At 30.7% G+C, this 19,180-nt stretch overlaps 1 protein-coding gene across 2 annotated transcripts; it reads left to right on the top strand.

Annotated features, from left to right (window-relative positions):
- Window positions 1-4,135: 4,135 nt before the first annotated feature.
- On the top strand, window positions 4,136-18,627 carry LOC110653655 (uncharacterized). Of its 2 annotated transcripts, none has more exons than XM_058151425.1 (13): window positions 4,136-7,282; window positions 7,397-7,885; window positions 8,955-9,665; window positions 10,600-11,388; window positions 11,548-12,297; window positions 13,841-14,686; window positions 14,811-15,587; window positions 15,666-16,550; window positions 16,702-16,799; window positions 17,435-17,605; window positions 17,806-17,913; window positions 17,995-18,092; window positions 18,214-18,627. In XM_058151425.1, the coding sequence occupies exons 1-9, from the start codon at window positions 4,451-4,453 to the stop codon at window positions 16,747-16,749; spliced, it is 8,127 nt and encodes a 2,708-aa protein (XP_058007408.1). In that variant the 5' UTR covers window positions 4,136-4,450; the 3' UTR covers window positions 16,750-16,799; window positions 17,435-17,605; window positions 17,806-17,913; window positions 17,995-18,092; window positions 18,214-18,627. The 2 variants fall into 2 exon arrangements, with proteins under 2 accessions (XP_058007408.1, XP_058007407.1); XM_058151424.1 differs by having other exon boundaries at window positions 18,175-18,627.
- Window positions 18,628-19,180: the final 553 nt, after the last annotated feature.

Raw genomic sequence — 19,180 nt, 5'->3', positions numbered from 1 at the left:
TTATTTTTTTATTTTAATATATTTATTTTTTTAACATATAATAATAATAATAATAATAATAATAATGAGCCCAAACTTCTCAAACATTCCAAGATTTTTGACATTATGAAACGTGGGATTTTCAATTCTGATTCAGAATGGAGGAGGAGTCAGAGAAAACTTGCTCAAGCATTGTTTAACCATCGCCGTATTATCCAACTCTTGGTGAAGACTAGTAGAGACATGGTGGAGAAAGAGCTACTCCTTGACATGTAGCTGAACGAGGACTAGTGCTGGACATGCAAGATTTGGTCAAAGATTCACATTTGATATCGCATGAACATTAGTTATAAAACCAAATGGTAACATGCTATAGAAAACCACCTTGGACTTAATGCTGCACATGTAGTTCTGCAGGATGTTAAAAACCGTTAACTTGAAGTATACAAATTTGAAGCTCTAAGTTTCTCAAATTTGCATTTTATGTTATTTTAGTACAGTGTTTTGATGAACTATTTGGGGAAGACTCACCCCACTAATCCTTTATTTGGATTCACTGCGTCGATATTTTATTTGTTATCGATGGACAAATCATCTTAACCAGCAATTTGCACGTAAACGTGCATTGACATGGAAGAATATGTTTGTGGACCATTTTCTGCTGACTCTACAACTTTAATATTTAACTGTCTTGATGTAATTAGGGACAAATTATTGAAGATAATTAAATTAGTTATTTTGTTGAAAAAAAAAATTATTTATACTCCTGTTTTTAGCTTTTCCTTTCTTTTTTCTTCCCGCCTCTGTTTTGCTCTGTTTTCTCCTACCATGACAAAGTAAGGTTGCAATTTTTTTTCTTTGACACTTGTCATGCCATGTAAATTTGTGTGTCAACCCATCACAGTTAAAGGACTTGCATAGACCCATTACCTATAACAGAAATATTTCCAGAATGCCACCTTGAAACTAATTTTCATCTGACTTTTTGAGATAGAGAAGAATACTCAAGTGATTGGTAAGCCCAACCTGCTGAAGTATGATGCTAAATATTCACGTAGAATAAGTGGTGGCGAAGTTGATAGTTTTAGCATCTGCAATAATTTGCTTGGCTTTGTCGCCCATGATTGCTCCAGGTATGCATTCTTCTCATTGTCAAGATAAAATGTCTTTGTTATCGCTTTAAATCCTACTAAATGCACCGTTATTCCAAATGTGAACCAATCTCATTGTGAAGGAATGATTACTTAGAACACCTAATAAAACCTCTTACTTTTGAGTAAACAAACTAATTTTTTTAAAAAATAAAATTTAAATTTTAAATATGAGTCTATTGGCTTCATAAAACTTATTTATATTTTCAATAAATTATAACAATTATCAATATATTATTTTATAAAATGAGGATAAGAAAAATTAATATATTTATAATATTATAAAATATAATAATTAATATAAAAGAGCTAAGTTTTAAGTTTTAACCTAACGAAGTAAGATAGTGAGTTTGTAAACAAGTCAGCTCATGAGATGAGTGTTATTGAACAAGGCTTTAACTTATTTATCAAACAAGTTTAAAATTAGAATTAAACTCGACTTGTCAAGAAAATAAGTCGAGTCGAGCCTCATATAATTCATGAGCGATTGGCTTATTTACACCACAATATAGAATATTTCTTTGAGTAGGGACCGATTGAGTAACTTATAAAATAATCAATTAAAAATGATAAAGATGCAAATGCAAATAAAAATAAAATTTATTGATAAAATAAAAATTGAATTGAGAGACCACTTTATTGATAAGATAAAATTTAAGTAAAGTAATTGTTTAAACTAAAAATAAAATTAAGATTATTTTGATTAGTTAATTTATAGTTAACAGTAATTTGAACTAAATTTAAATGGGAAGACCATTTTGTTGTTAAAATAAAATTTAAAAAATATAACTATCTTCAATGAATATCTATTGAGTTGGGTGATGTGATTCTCTTAGTAGGATTCGTTGTTTTCCGAGCATTTCTTAGCACTCACAAATGACAATTGCGCAAAGTTAGACTGCGGTCTAGAAAGGACAAAAAGTGGACCCAACCCACTACAGAGCCTGCGTGGCATTGAAGCTTAGTGTTAAAAAAAATTATAATTTTAAATTTTATTGAAAAAATAACTTTAAAAAATAATTTTAAAAAAATTATTAAATTGCATTAGATTCAAGGATTTAAATTTAAAATTAAATTTTAAATATTTAATTTAAAATTTATATATTTAAAATTTTTTTATGTAATTAATAAAAATAATTTTTATGAAAGTAATTAAAAATTGTGACATTGTATAGAATTAACACATTGAATTATACTAAGATGGATTTAAAATAATAAAATAAAAAGTAATTATTCTAAATCTTTAATTTTTAAACTTATTATGAATATATTAGATTTGAATAAATTAAAATTTATTTTCATTTATAATATTCAAATAATATATTTAATCCAAATTTAAATTCATAGATCAATTCACTTAATTTCAATATAAAATTATATTATTTTAGAATTTTTATGATAAAATATAGTAAATTTCATTTTAAATTAATTTTTAATATTTTTAATTAATATATTTAAAAAAATTAATAATAATAATTTTAATAATAATATTAAAAGAATCATAATAAAAAAAAAGAAAAGAAAAGAAAAAGTAAAGACTAAAGAGAACTTCAAGAAAAGTAAAAGGTTGATCTCCACTAAAGTAATAATAATAATAATTCGGTCAGTGGAAAAATATGGACAAAAAGGCGTGGCATGCACTCACGGTTAGTGGAAAAATTAGTAATTTTTTTTCATAGATTATTTATTATTTTATTTTACTAATATAATTTAATATATCTTTTTAAATCCATATTATTTCGTTAATTTAGTAAATGTAATTTAAATTTTATTAAAATTTTAGATAGTTACATATTTATCTAAATTAAATTAAATTTTTAATTTTTAAATGATTATTAATTTTCACTAAATATTATTTAATTAAAATTTAATAATATAATATATTTACAGTATAAATATTAAAATTTTATATGATTATATGATTAATTATATTTCTCTTGCAGGAATATGAGTATAAATATAAATAAATAATTATTTTATTTATAAATAATAAAATTTTATGATTACATATAATTATATTTAAATTATCTTTATTATTTAGATTAATAAATTTTTTTAAATAAAATTATTTTTTTAATTATATTATTATTTCACCTTTTATATATATATATATATATATATATATATATATATATATATAAAGAAAAGTAAAAAAAAAAAAAAGAGAAAAAAAGAATAAAGACTAAAGAGGGCTTTAAGAAAGTAAAAGGTTGATCTCCACTAGGTAATAATAATACATTGATAAGTGGAAAAGTATGGACAAAGAGGCGTGGCATGCACTCAAGCCAACCATTAAAATAATAACAAGAAGACAAAAGGGACAAAGAGGCGTGGCATGCACCCAAGCCAACCATTAATATAATAACAAGAAGACAAAAGGATCATGTCATGGCTTGCGTCATTTTTTCTTCCTACCAACCAAACACTCGATGACTTATGGTTTGATTTAATACTAATCCACTCTTTAATTATTATTAGTATTATTATTATTATATATATCCTAATTATATTTTTTCATAGCAATAATAACAATTTGAATATATTTTATAACTAACGTTATATTGATTTGATTTATAATTCAAATTTTGGTATCTTGTTATTTTTTTTTTAATTTATTATTTATATTTCATAATTAAATTTAATTTAATAATTCATTTAATAATTATTATTAAAGTAAATTTTTATTAATTTAAATATTATTAAATTCATTAACACTCTTAGTTAATTGAATAATAAATCTCAATAAATTCCAATAAAAATATTTTAAATAAAAATTACAATTAAAAAAAATAGTCAATGATTGAAAATGATAATGATGCATATGCGAATAAAAACTAGTTTTATTCTTTAAAAATGAAAAAAATATATATATTATTAATTATAATTCAAATTAAAATTGAATAATAATTGAGGAATAAAATTAAAATAATTTTTAAAATTAAAAGAAAATGAGTAATAATCATTTATGCAAGAAATTAAAATTCGATTTAATAGGATCAATAATTATAACTCTTTCCCTTTCCTTTGTCTTTTGCAATCAAGTCATCACTCGTCAATTCCTTCCTATCATTCATTTCACTCCCTTTACTCATTCATAACCAGCGCTCCTCTCTCTCTCTCTCTCTCTCTCTCTCCGTGTTCTTCATTTCTCTGTTAATTCTCTGTTTCCTACCTTCATTCGACTCTCAAACTCTTTTGCGACTGTTTTGTTTGCCATTTGATTTCAGCAGTCCTTTCTTGTTGTTTTTGTTTGGCTCTCATTTTTTTGTTCTATTTTGCTTTTTAGCAGAGGTTTCAGGTTGAAAAAGGAAAAAAAAAAAATGGTTCTAGATATCTTCATCTCCATCTTCACAGAGGTAATTAAAGAACCCATCATGGAATTTATTGTTGTCCCGATCAAACGACACATCAGTTATCCTTTCATCTACAAGAGCAAGGTTGAGACGCTACATCGTGAGGCTGAGCAGTTGAAGAACAAAAGACTCAAGTTGCAGCAATCCGTTGATGAGGCGACAAGAAAAGGGGAAGAGATCTACGAAAGTGTCAACAAGTGGATGATCGATGCAGGCAAAGCTATTGAAGAAGCTGAGGAATTTATCCAAGGCGAAGAACAAGCGAAAAAGAGGTGTTTCGTTGGATTATGTCCTGATTTGAAGACGCGCTACCTTCTTAGCAAGAAAGCAGAGAAGAAAGCTTTGGCAATTGATAAGCTTAGGAATGAAGGCGACCTGGATTCAATTTCATTTCGTCCCCGTCTACTGCAGATAGTTGCCTCATCAGTATATAATCGTGAGGCCTTGAATTCAAGAGTGTTGTTCTTGAAGCAAGTTATGGATGCTCTGAGAGATCCTAATCTTAACATGATCGGAGTGTATGGAATGGGAGGTGTGGGGAAGACCACCCTAGCAAAAGAGGTCCACAGGCAAGCTATTGAAGAGAAGCTATTCGACGTGGTGGTTATGGTTGCAGTGAATCAAACGCCAGAACTCCGAAGAATTCAATCGGAGATAGCTGATGTCCTGGGCCTGACGTTTGATGTGGTGGAAATACCTGGAAGAGCTAATCGACTATATGAGAGGTTGAAGAAAGAGAAGAAGGTACTTATAATTCTAGATGATATTTGGAAACAACTTGATTTAAAGGCAGTAGGAATTCCATTTGGGGATGTCTGCAGAGGATGCAAAATACTTTTAACCTCAAGGAGCCAAGATGTATTATCTCGTGAGATGCGCACACAAAAAGAATTCAGGCTTGACGTTCTGCAGGACGAAGAGGCGCGGAGTCTGTTTGAAATGACTCTGGCAGATGCTAAAGATTCAGAATTGCCTCCCATAGCCGCGGAAGTTGCTAAAAAATGTGCAGGATTGCCTCTTCTATTACTCACAGTGGCGACAGACTTGCGAAATAAAGAGTCATACGCATGGAATGATAAGCTGAAGCAGCTATCTGTGTTTGACAATGAAGAAATATATGCAAAAGTACACTCGGTTCTGGAGTCAAGCTACAATGATTTGCCTGGTAATGAAGTCAAGTCGTTTTTCTTACTTTGTGGTCTGTTAGGACTATCTAATATTCCAATCCGGTCCTTGCTGAAGTACGTCATGGGTCTAAGTTTATTCAAGCACACTTCTCCTGTCAAAGAAGCAAGAAACAAAGTTTATACTTTGATTGATACCCTCAAAGCAAAATGCTTATTGATAGACGGTGATAAGTATGGATTTGTGAAAATACATGATGTTGTTCGAGACACTGCTTTATCGATTGCATCTAGAGAGCAACATGCGTTTATAGGTACAAGCGGCAGTGAGTTGATGGAATGGCCAAACAAGGATTCCGCCAGAATTTCTCTGCCTTATTGTGATATTGAAGATCTCCCTGAAGGGTGGGAGTGCCCAAAAGCAGAGCTACTATTACTTTTCACTGAAGTTCTTTCTTTGGGAATCCCAGACCTATTTTTCAAGGGGATTAGAAACCTCGAAGTAGTGGATTTTACTGGGATGCGTTTTGTGTCTCTTCCTTCTTCACTTGCTTTCCTATCCAACCTTCATACCCTTTGCTTGCATCGATGCCAACTGGATGACATAGCTATCATCGGAGTCTTGAAGCAACTACGAGTCCTTAGTTTTGCAAACTCCTACATTGTTGAGTTGCCCAGACAAATAGAGGAACTGACTCGACTAAAATTGTTAGATGTGAGCGATTGTTCCAAACTCAAAATGATTCCTGCAAGTGCCTTATCAAAGCTGTCCCAGCTAGAAGCACTGTATATGAGTAACAGCTTTGATCAGTGGGAGGCCGATGGGATTAGAAATCAAGGCAATGCAAGCCTTGCTGAGTTGGAATACTTGTCTCACTTGATGACTTTGGAAATACAGATACTGGATGCCAAGATATTACCAAAACGCCTATTTTCTAATGGGTTGCAAAGCTATAGAATACTCATAGGGTATGGATGGGACTGGAATGGGAATTATGAAACCTCCAGAATGCTGAAACTTAAGCTCAAGACAAGCATTCATTCAGAGTATGGGGTCAAAGTGTTGTTGAGGGAGACTGAAGTTTTATATTTAGACGAAGTGAGAGGGGCTGAGAATGTGTTGTATGATATTGATGGGGACGGCTTTCCGCAATTGAAGCATCTCCATGTCCAGAATAATACCGTCATTCAACATATCATCAATTCGACAAAGTGGGCTGCATGTGATGCCTTTCCCATTCTAGAGTCCTTAATTTTGGAAAATTTAATGAATCTGGAGAAGATTTGTCATGGTCAACTCGCTGCAGGATCTTTTAATAAATTAGAAATTTTAAAAGTAAGAAATTGCAACAGATTGACGAATCTCTTCTCATTATCTACTGCCAGATGTCTTTTGCAGCTACGAGTAATGGAAGTGCGGTCTTGTCCCAACATGGAAGCTATTGTTATAGATGAAGATCAAGACAGCAATGAAGAAGTGGTTGAGTTCAATCAGTTACGCTCCTTGAAGCTGGATGATCTACCACATCTTAGAAGCTTTCGCAGCAAAATAAAGATGGCGCCTCCAGGAATTGAATCGAGACACAAGCAAATATTGACTGCTGATGAGACAGCATTTGAGGAATTTCTGTCAGAGGGCGAGCATGGTGCTCAATCATCACTTTTCAACAGAATGGTATGTCATGCACTAATCTTTTGACATTATCTGTATGCTTTTTTTTATTTATTTAATTTATTTTAATAGAAAATTATTAGAGCAGTGCTTGAAACAAAGGCTTTATCTCTGCAGGTTTCTTTCCCCAATTTGGAGGATCTTCAACTAGACTCAGTTACTTGTGAAAAGATATGGCACGACCAACTTTCCGCAACTTACTCAAACTTAAAAAGCTTGAGAGTGTGCGATTGCAACAAATTGAAGTATTTATTTACAACTTCAATTGTTAAAAGTCTTTTGCATCTCAAAAAACTTAATATTGGTGCATGTCGTTCCATGAAAGAGATAATACTGACGAAGGAATCTATAGAAGAAGAAGATGAGAGGGTGAATAAGATAATCTTCCCTAAATTGGATGCGCTGACGCTTTGGAAGCTTCCAAACTTGATTAGATTCTGCAGTGGCTATCAAATTGAATTTCAATCTCTTAGAGACTTGGACATACGGCGATGCGGTGCATTGATGTGTTTGGTCCCCAGTGTTCCACATACAGACATGATGGCAAAACAAGTTTACACAGGGACGAACCACAATACTGAAATTCAATCTCTCTTCAATGAAATGGTGATTATTTTTACCACTCTCTCTCTCTCTCTCTCTCTCTCTCTCTCTCTACATAAATACATGCTTACATGGACATCTTAAAGCTTTTCCAATCCAAAATTTTGCTAATTGCAATGTAAGGTGTGAGTCTTCATTATTAAAGTTAACTGGATATCGTACAGATAATTTATTATTTTATTTTAATAAAATAATTTAATATATATTTTTATATTTTATTTTTTTGTAATCATATTATAAAATTTTATGTATGGAAAAATTTTTAATTTATTATAATTTTATTTTAAGTATTAGTAAATAAAGTAAATTGATTAGTAAATAATTTTTTATTATTTTTTTAAATTAAATAACATATAAAAAATATAAATAAACGTGACGCTTGTTGAAAAATTATTAATAAAATTTTTAAATTTTAAATATATATATATATAAGAAATATTTTAAAATTAAATTTTTAAATATTATAAATAATATTTTATTGAATAATTATTTAAATATATATATTTATTAATATAATTTTCAAATAATAATTCATTCTTTTTAATATAACCTAAAATTTAATTAAAAATTTAATTTTTAGAGATACAAAATATGAGGAGCAAAATTTCATAATATATAAAATTTTAAATTTGTTTATGGAATAAGATTTTAATCATTAAAATTGAAAATATTTAAATAAGCTTTGTCATATAATAAAATTTTTAAGTAATATTATTAAATCATTTTTAAGACAGGTGTGAGTTTGTTATGGAATCAACCTTCTCTGCTCCAAAAACTCTTAACATTTTCATATTTTATTTTCAAGTTTTCATTTCATCCTAATTAATTAATTTGTCATAATGATAATTGTATAGGGATTTTACAAATCCTTCACTTTTGTCCATCTCTGTTACACAATTCATGTATAATCTTTTATCTAAATGTTTTTGTAATTTATTTACGAAAAATTAATTTTAAATGTTATTTTTAATGAAGAGGAAGAGATTGAATAAATCACCTGGATTGATTACATTTTTGTCCCACTTTTAATTGGCTTATGATTACGTTAAGTGTCTTTAATTTTGCATTTCAGGTTGCTTTCTCTAACTTGGAGAATTTGCGTCTTGGGCAAATGAATGACATGAAAAGTATATGGCACAGCCAATTTGCGGCTGATTCCTTCTGTAAACTAAAATCATTGAAAATTGATTGCTCGAAATTGATGACTGTTTTTCCATCAAATGTCTTAGAAAGATTCCAAAGATTAGAGGAGTTGAATTTACAAAATTGTAATTCTTTGCAAGAGATATATCAACTTGAAGGGTCCAATGTTATTGAAGCATTTGCGCTGAGAAAATTATCTATACAGAGTCTCCCATCGTTGAAGCATGTGTGGAGGAAGGATCCACAAGGAGTTTTCACTTTTCAAAATTTGAAATCAGTTGAAGTTTCAAATTGTGATGTTCTAAAAAATCTCTTTCCAGCCTCCATAGCCGAGAGTCTTTTGCAACTTGAAAATCTTACAATAATTGAATGTGGGGTTGAGGAGATTGTTGCAAAGCCAGAAAATGTGGAACCAGCCCCTTATTACTGTTTTAAGTTCCCTCGATTAACCTCCCTTAAACTTATTGAACTATCAGAACTGAGGAGTTTCTATCCAGGGACACATATTTCTGAGTGGCAAAAATTGAAATGTTTGGAAGTTCGTAATTGTCGCAAAGTAAGGAAATTTGGTCTGGAAGAAGTACATGAAGAGGGCCAACACAGCATTCCAATTCAACAGCCCCTTCTATTGTTGGAAAAGGTAAGTTCCTTTCCTCCTCTTTCTATGTAACTCATTAGTTGAATTTTTTTTTTCCCCCTCAAAATTCTCTTTTTCATTTCTATAATATAAATTTCAGAAATTGCTCCTACTTTTTAATTACATTCACATTAGGAGAAATATTTTATTAATATTTAATAGGAAATTGCTCCGCATTAATATTTAATTTAAAAATCAAAATGAAATCTAATTAATAATATTTTATCAATATGTTAATTTATTACCATTCTATTTTCATTTTTATTTAAATAATATGTTTATAAAAAGAGTTTTAATCAATCCTAATTTTGACTTAAATTATATGCTAATTTTATTTTAATATATATTTAAATTATGTGTTTATAAAATAGTTTTTATCTTAATTTATATATTTTTTTATTATTATCTTTAAATAATCATTTATAATAGAAATGAAGATAAACTTACGAAATAATTAAAATATCTTTAATATTTGGATATTACTAAAAAAACATTAACTAATATAATCAATAAAATTATCATAAAAGTTTCGGAACTAACGGAGCATAAATTTTTAAAAGAAAATTTCTTGGAAAATTTTTATTCTGTGATAAATGCTTTTTTTGGTTTAGGAAAAAAATTGAAATATTTTGTCTTGGAAAAAATTTGCTTGGTAAATAAATTTTGAATTTTTTTTTTTTAAATTTCTTGTAAAAGGATTTTTTCTAGGAAAATATAATTATCTTAATTTTTTTTGTTAATGAAGGATACTTTTATCATTTCACATGTATTTAGACATTTCATCATTATTTTAATTATTGACTACTTAATTATTTCTTTTTTTTTTTATTAAGTTTCAATTAATGTTGTAATTTAAGATTTATGGTTTTTAAAGCAACTCAAGTATGTATCTGTAAACCAAAATTCATTGGTTTAACAATCTATTTCTTCTCCTCAGATGAGTCCCAACTTGGAGGAGTTGACTTTAGAGCACAAGGATTTGATCGCCATACGACATGGTCAATTTTCATTTCAGCACTTTTCTAAACTCAAAGTTCTTACTTTGAGCAACTTGCAAAACGTATCACAACTTTTTCTCATTGGTTTCCTTAAAACAGTGCATTATGTGGAAACAATTGTTGTAGAATCTAGTAATTTAGAAGAGCTATTCTCATGTGAAGTATTTACATTGGTGAAAAATTTAAAGCTATCCACTGTTGATAATTTGAAGCAGATATGGGACGAAGACTCCATACTGAAACCAGTTCTTCAGCATCTTGAGACTCTGAGTGTAAACGGTTGTAACAGTTTGACCAACATAGTACCATCGTCATCATCTTTCCCAAATCTAGCAACTCTTGAAGTGAGTAACTGTGAAGGATTGGTAAACTTGATAACAGCGTCTACAGCCAAGACTATGGTGCAACTAACCAAAATGACAGTACATAGTTGCAATAAGATGACAGAAATAGTGACAAGCGATGGAGTTGATCATACAGAGGATGAGATTATTTTCAGCAAACTACAAATTTTGGAACTTATTTCTCTGTCTAGTCTTATCAGCTTTTGCTCAGGGAATCACGCCTTCAATTTCCCATCTTTAGAAAATGTTACAGTTGATCAATGCTTACATATGAAGATTTTCTCTTTTGGAGTTCTAAACACACCAAAGCTACGAGGAATACGACTGCAAAATCAACAGCACTGGGAGGGAAACCTTAATGCAACCATAGAATCTAGCCTATCGGTACGAATATGCGAATTTGTTCTTCTACTTTTTTTCCTGCAGATAAATGTTACTCCTTGCATAACATTTTTGTATGTTTATTAGAAGTCAGTTCATTTGTTTTCCCCTTTACCCTATTTACATTTCATGTTTGTAAATAATATTGTCTTGTGGAATCAGATGACATATTTTCAAGCATCTAAATTCCCTGCGCTCTGGCATGGTGGAATCCAAGGGAGACTCTTCTACAATGTACAATCGCTTACAGTGGATCAATGTGCAATTTCTGATATACCTGTACCAGCCAATCTACTACAGTTTTTAAACAAGTTGAAAAGCCTTCAAGTAGAATACTGTGATTCAGCAGAAATAGTATTTGATTTGGAAGGGCTATCTGTTGATGATGGGCACACTAAGCTACTTCCCCAACTAAGTAAATTGCACTTAGCAAATATGCCAATGTTGAGACATTTATGGAATAAGGATCCTCTGGGAATTTTAGAATTCAATAAGCTAAGGTTGCTCCATGTTGAAAATTGTAACAGCTTGAAGCATATATTTACTTGGTCGACAGCGTTGTGCCTTAAGCAACTTGAAGAGATTAAGTTAAGCAATTGTAACACAATTGAAGAAATTATAGAAAAGGAGGGACCAGAGGAAGCAACTTCTTCCGCTGATAAGATGATACTTCCTTCGTTGAAATTCATAAAACTTGAATGTTTGCCTAAATTTTCAAGTTTCTATTCAGGATCGAGTAATTTGGAATGTCTATCATTGAAAAAGTTGAGCATATATGAATGTCCAAGCATGAAGAATGTCTTTGGCACACTCCTGAGGTTACATAGACCCAACACCAATGATGAAAGGAGAGAGCAAAGGCTAGACAATGAAGGGTTTGATACTCTCCTTACAACACCTTTTTATCATAAGGTTAGTTTTGCTTATTCATTTCTCAAACGTTGGTATTTATTGGGATTTTAATTGTCGCCCATTTTAAATTATTTTTTGAAATTATTTAAAATTTTTAATTTAAACTCAATTTAATCTAAAAATTAAGAAAATCAAGAGCAACCTTCTTGATTTTTTTAGCTTAATCAAGAAATTTAGTCTAAAAATAAAGAAATTAAACTTTTTGATTTTTGGTCTAAATCAAAAAAATCTAACTTTTAAAGCTTAAAATTGTTAGGCTAAATTGAGTTTAAATTAAAACATCTAGATTAATTTTTACAAAAAGATAAAAATAGACTAAATTGAACATTTTCATAAGTATATAAATGAAATTAAATATTTATTTATTAAATAATTATCTAGCGTGTTTGAAAAGTTAAAAATATAATAATTCAATTCAATTTATTTTTATTTAATTTTCTTTTACATTTAAAAAGTATATAACGCTAATTTTTCATTTGGATTTAAAGTAGGTTATTTTGAAAAAAAAATTTAATTAAAACTGATTATTATAAAATATAGAAAAATTCATATATCAAAAATTTAATTACTTACTAGATTTATTATTAAAAAATAAAAACTCCCATAATTAAAATAAATTTATATCTTTCCCATAAAAAGTAAAATAAAAATTATATTTATTTAATTTTTAATTAGTCTGCGATAATAAATTTTAGATAAATTTTATGGCATTCAAATTTAGTATACACATATAAATTTAACTGCATTTTATTAAATTAGTATTGTTGCAAATATATAAGAAACATTTTAATTAAGCATGTCACTCTTTTTTCACTTTTTCCATTTTTATTTTAACTTTTACACCAATTTGTAATTTTTTGGGTTTATAGTAATTCCTCCCTACTAAATTTCATCAATAATGTCCCCATTGAATTTACTAAAGGATAAAGGCTTCGTTTTAAAAAAAAAAATAATTTGTAAAAAAAAAATTTAATTTAATTTTCACACAATTTTATTATTTTTAACATGATTTCCATATCTTTTAAAATAAATTTTTTAAGTCAAAAAATTTAAATTTTTTATTTATTAAATTTCTCACCATAATAATTGTAAAGAAAAAACAAATATAAAATAAAAAAAGGATTTCAATTGATTTTTGAAATCTAATCTTGTCCCTAATTATTTCGATTTAACTTATTTACTATATTTCCCTTGAATTCTTTAAAAAAAAAAAAATGAGAACTGGCATTGGAGTTGGGACGCTTATTTTTCTTTTTTTTTTTTCTTAAAAAAAATTAATTTAATAACTGCGATACAACATTATAATAAAAATAATGCAATAAAATTTAAAAATAATAAAAAAAATTATTCCCATGCTGCTAATAATACGCTAAGCCAATAATACTCTTTCACATCATTTATATTCCAAAAATAATTATAGAAAAATAACATGTTTATCCATAAATGTATTAACATGATATAATATTATTGATTTACAAAGTAATAATTTTTTTAAAAAAGCCTAATCCAACTTGGTTTCGAATTTTTATTTATTGATGTGCAGATGTTTCCCAATTTGGAAGAGTTGTCATTAGACAAGAAGTCTGCCATAACCATACTGCAATCTCAATTTCCAACAGACTTCTTTTCCCAAGTGAAAGTTCTTCGATTGCGTTGCTTTCCAAACAAATCTCTTGTTCCTTTGTTTAGTTTACTTCCAGGATTTCCCAATCTGCAAAATCTTGTAGTCCTTCATTCTTCTCTCAAGCAGCTATTTCCATTTGAAGGATTCGTCGGTGACCAAGAAGATATCACTGCATTGCCGCGGATAAGGGCTTTAAAGCTTAAAAATCTTGATGATTTGAAGAATGTATGGGAATCCGACTGCCAACTGCATAATCCATTATTTCAGTCTCTTGAGGATCTTGAGATAGAGTCTTGTGGAAATTTGATTTTTTTAGTACCATCCTCTGCGTCTTTCCGAAATCTAAAAGCTCTGAAAGTAAGTGAATGCAACGCATTGATAAATATTGTTGCATCTTCTACAGCCAAAAGTATGGTACAACTTGAGACATTGACTGTAGAATCTTGCAATATGTTGACCGAAATAGTAGGAGGCGATCAAGGGGTCGGAATTGGATCAACAGATGAGATTGTTTTCAGCAAAATGAAAACATTACAACTTGAAGATTTACAGAGCCTCACAAGCTTCTGCTTGGGCAGTTACACTTTCAAATTCCCATCATTAAAACAATTAACTGTTCGTAAATGCCCTAAGTTGAGGATTTTCACTGCTGGAGTGTCAAGCACGCCAAAGTTACACGGTGTATTGGCAGGCTGGTACGACGATCGAAAATGGCATTGCGAAGGCAATCTCAATGCCACCATTGAACAGCTTTACATGAAATATGTACGTATTTACCAAATCTTGCGTCTCTTCTTAATGAACTCAGTGTTAATGTGTTTGGTTAATTGTACTTATTTAAATATGCTTGTTTTGTGTTCTCCAATAATGCAATATTTTGATTTTGTAGGTTGCATTTGAATTGATATGTGAAGTGCAGCTCTCCAACTTTCCTATGCTGAAAGAAAAATGGCATGGCCAATTTCCATTCAAGAACTTGAAGCACTTGCGAAAGTTAGTGGTGGACGATTGTGCTTTTTTCTCAAATGCCGTATCCTCAAATCTACTAAGGTACTTGTTCTTGTCAAAAATGAAAAATAAGCTGGTTGTAGAAAGATGCGATTCTGTAGAAGAGCTGTTTGATTTGGAAGGGCTAAATGCTGACGAAGGTGATGTTGGGTTATTGAAGTATTTAAATGAATTGAGGTTAATTGATTTGCCTAGATTGAGGCATGTGTGGAACGATGATCCTCAAGGAATTTTGAGCTTTAAAAACCTAAAGAAGTTGCAAGTTCAGAATTGTAGCAGCTTGACTAATATATTTACTCTGTCCATGGCTTCGGGTCTTGTAAATCTCCAACATATGGAATTAAAAAGATGTTGTTTGGTGGAACATATCATCACAAAAGAAGCAGAAGAGGAAATAGCGAAAGATAAGATCATGTTTCCATCAATGAAGTCCATAAGTCTCGAGTTTTTGCCTAACTTGTCAAGTTTTTATTCTGCAAGGGATTTTCTGAAATGCCCATCCCTGAAAAGAATTGATATGGTTGGCTGTCCAAACATGGAATTATTAGCTTCAAAATTTTGTGAGGAACAAGATCTAAGCATGATTGCTGAGGGAAATGAAGCAGGAATTCACAATGGGGACTTTGTTTTTTCCATTGCGGCCTCTTCTGGCGGGAAGGTCAGTTTTTATTAATATCCTTGTTTATTGATCATCCTATATCCTTTTTTATTGATTATTATTTTTTTGATTTATTAGGTTGCGATCCCAAGTTTAGAAGAATTGAGAGTGGAATATAACACCATGAAGGATATGTGGTCTCAAGCTGATTTGTTGTCTGGACTGAAAGGCATTGAGCTAACTTGTTTTTCCAATGACTCTACACTTTTGCCATCTTATTTCTTTCAAATTTTACCCAATCTGGAGAAGCTTGTTCTGAGTGATGCTTCTTTCGAAGAAATCATTTTTCATGAAGAGGTTATTAGCGAGGAAACACGTGCTGGACTTGTAAAATTGAAAGAACTAAAGCTGTCTAAGCTGCCAAGGCTCAAGCATCTGATGGACGCTAAACTACTCACAGTTTTTCAATATCTGGAGACTTTAGAAGTACTGGAATGTGGCAGACTGGAAATTTTAGTGCCATCCTCAGTTTCTTTACAAAATCTCAAAACACTGGAGGTATCAAATTGCCATGGTCTAGTAAATCTAATATCTTCCTCAACAGCGAGAAGTCTTGAACGACTTAGAAAAATGAAGATAGAGGAATGTGGACTGATCCAAGAAATTATAGTGACTGAAGCAGATAAAGATGAAGAAGAGAAGATTTGCTTCGGTCAACTAAAATGTTTGGAACTTCAACATCTACCAAGCCTCTCTAGCTTCTGCTCTGGTAATTCTACCTTCAGTTTCCCTTCTTTGGAAGAAGTGATCATTATAGAATGCCCCAATATGAAGATTTTTGCGCAAGAAGTCTTGAGCGCGCCAAAGCTATGGAGAGTTCAAACAGGAGAACCTAAATATAAATGTGAATGGGAATGGGATTGGGAACGGAAATACCGAAACTTCTCAAAAAAAAAATATTTATGCGAATGGGAATGGGAAGGCAGCCTTAATAACACCATTCAATCATTATTTGTGGAAATGGTAAGCATTAATTGAAAAAAATATAATCAAATCACTTTATATATATTGTGTTCAAATCATTCAACCAATTTATTCATAGTTAATACTCATATTTTTTGTACCTAATGATTGTAATATTGCTCATTCTTTCGCTGTCAAATTTCATTCCCAGAAAGCTAAAGAGACGGGGATAGGCCAGTGTTCGTATGCAAAAGCTTGAATAAGGCTGATGTTCTTTGAGATTTGTGACACCGATTTTTCCAGTTGAAGGTAGATGTCTGAATCTGTGCTTAATTTATTATACTCTCAATTTTGAATTTCTTGTATTATTATTCATGTTAGTTTGCTTTGTTTGAAGATTATACAATTTATTAATGAACACAAATTTCCATGGCAAATTGGCACTGTTGTTTGAACATTAATTTCCGTGGCTATGGTCTCTGATTTAATCGTTACTGATACTCATTTAGCACCCTCTGATCTCTTGGATTTTCTTTTAAAATTATTTCCTGATTTAGGAAATTCCTTTTCCCTTTTGATTTTCTTGGGAAAAGTAATCAGCTGATTGACTCCATTGTGCTGCATATTCATTGTTTATAGTAGCTCAGGTAGAGGGAGAAATAGCCGTTGCTATTTAGTGGGCAAAATTAATTCAAGTTAGGAGAGAGGGGGAAAGTGAACTGCGAAGGGATATCCTAAATCCTTTTCCCTTTTATCCATGACTATTTTGAGAAATTTCACAGTTACATGCTCAAATAGTAATTTGGTGACATTGCAAGAAATTTGAGAACTTTAAAGAATGTTACTAAATAAGAAGATAACTGGGGCACGCAAATGAGATTTTCAAAATTTTATCGTCTCTAATGAATCCTGTGATTGTAGCATGTATAATGATTGTTGTGCAGGTAGTACAATCAGAATCTCAAACAGCTGAGAGAACCACCACACAGCAATATTATGTAGAGGATACCCATCTAAGTCAAACTCATTTTCAGCTAGTAATACACCTACCTGCTGCTACAAAATTGAAGAAATTTTGACAAAAAATGCTTTGGCACTAGTGCTCAAGCCTTAAGGTAATGCAAAATTTCATTTTGGATTATGGCTCTTTAAATTTTTTTAGATGGGTTTATTTTTGCTTTCATTGGTCATTAGAATATCCAAGTAAAAGGGAATTCTGAAATTCAATTCGGTTTCAATGTGAATCATGGTTTGTATCTTTGTCATATTAACTTTGAATATTCATGAGTGTGTTTCTGATTGGATTTTCACCTAGGGGTTGTAACAAAATTGGAGGATGCTTATTTAGGACACAAGAGATGGATACCAAGTCCACTGAAAGTGGAGAAGCTTCAATCAGTGTATAATGCAGCAACTTTAGCAGGTATTGGTGAGAGATTACTGTATTAAATCAGCGCTCCAGTCTCCATTCTTAGACCTTAACTATTGCTATTGATTGTTCCAGATAAGAGAAGGTAGAAACATTCGATCAATGCTTGGTCCGTGAATGTTGAATGTCCTTACAGGGAATATTCAAGTAGATCTCCACTGAATTTTTGTGAGGTATGCAACTACTTTATTCATTAGTCAATCGAACACTATCCTATGTTTTTATCACAATATTTCGTTTTTGTAATTCCTCAAGGTGTTTGTTAAGGATCGTGATCAATCTATGGGCTAGCAGGAAATGGATAAAACCTGGGCACAATGTGGGTTTATACTAAAAGAATTAGAAGAGCTCGTTGAAGGATGAAAGAAGATTACATAAACAGGATGGAAGGCTCTGGAGAAGGGACACTGGCAGCAGTAACAAAACAGGGGAAGAGCTGGAAATGGTTAGCAGTAACAAAACAGCAGTAACAAATTGTGGACAATCAGTTTATTACTTGATAAATTTTTAATTATTTATACTTACTGTTTCTAATTTTTTTTTTTTGTAATTATAATTAATAATGTGTATGTTTATTTTCATTAATTCAATATAAGCACAAAAGATGCATGTTATTTTCAATTCACTATGTAGAAAATTGATCTGTAGAAGAACTGACCTGATAAATATTTTGCATAAGATATCCCCAAAATCCAGCTCTCAGCCTAATTGCCTCTTCTGCACAGTGGCTTTGCTACTTTGATAGTTCCTTTCATTACTTTTTCCTTGTAAGTTGTAGAGTTTGTAGTTTCGTTATCTTCCACATCTGTTCTAAAGAATCTACATTTTCATTGGGAATTGGCAATGATGACATCCAATACCCATATCCAAATCATGTGACAGTGGCAAACTGCATAAAGAAACAAATAAATGTAAACTACTAAACTGCTTTATTAGGGAATTAAAATTGAAAAATGTGGTTTACATACTGCAAAATATACCATAACTAATGCAAATGTCCACCTGCACATGAATCATTAAACCAAACAGAAAATTATAAGGCATCCAATTTTCAACTTAACTACAATTAGAAACACAATAAATTTCTGCTAATGTCTTCGATCACATGAACCCAGAATCAAGTTTAGGGACTGCAGTCTTACGGAATGCAGAAATTGAAGGCAAAAGCTCCGTCAATGGTCACAATCTCATGAAGCATCGAAGCCAAGCAAATAAAAATGGAAACTCTATGGAAGAGAAGCCAAAGAGGATTAAGGCATGT

The sequence above is a fragment of the Hevea brasiliensis genome, chromosome 8, assembly GCF_030052815.1.
Source record: "Hevea brasiliensis isolate MT/VB/25A 57/8 chromosome 8, ASM3005281v1, whole genome shotgun sequence".
NCBI classification, from domain to species: domain Eukaryota; kingdom Viridiplantae; phylum Streptophyta; class Magnoliopsida; order Malpighiales; family Euphorbiaceae; genus Hevea; species Hevea brasiliensis.
Note: the sequence above shows the minus strand (reverse complement) of the source record. Positions and strands in the feature narration are given on the sequence as shown.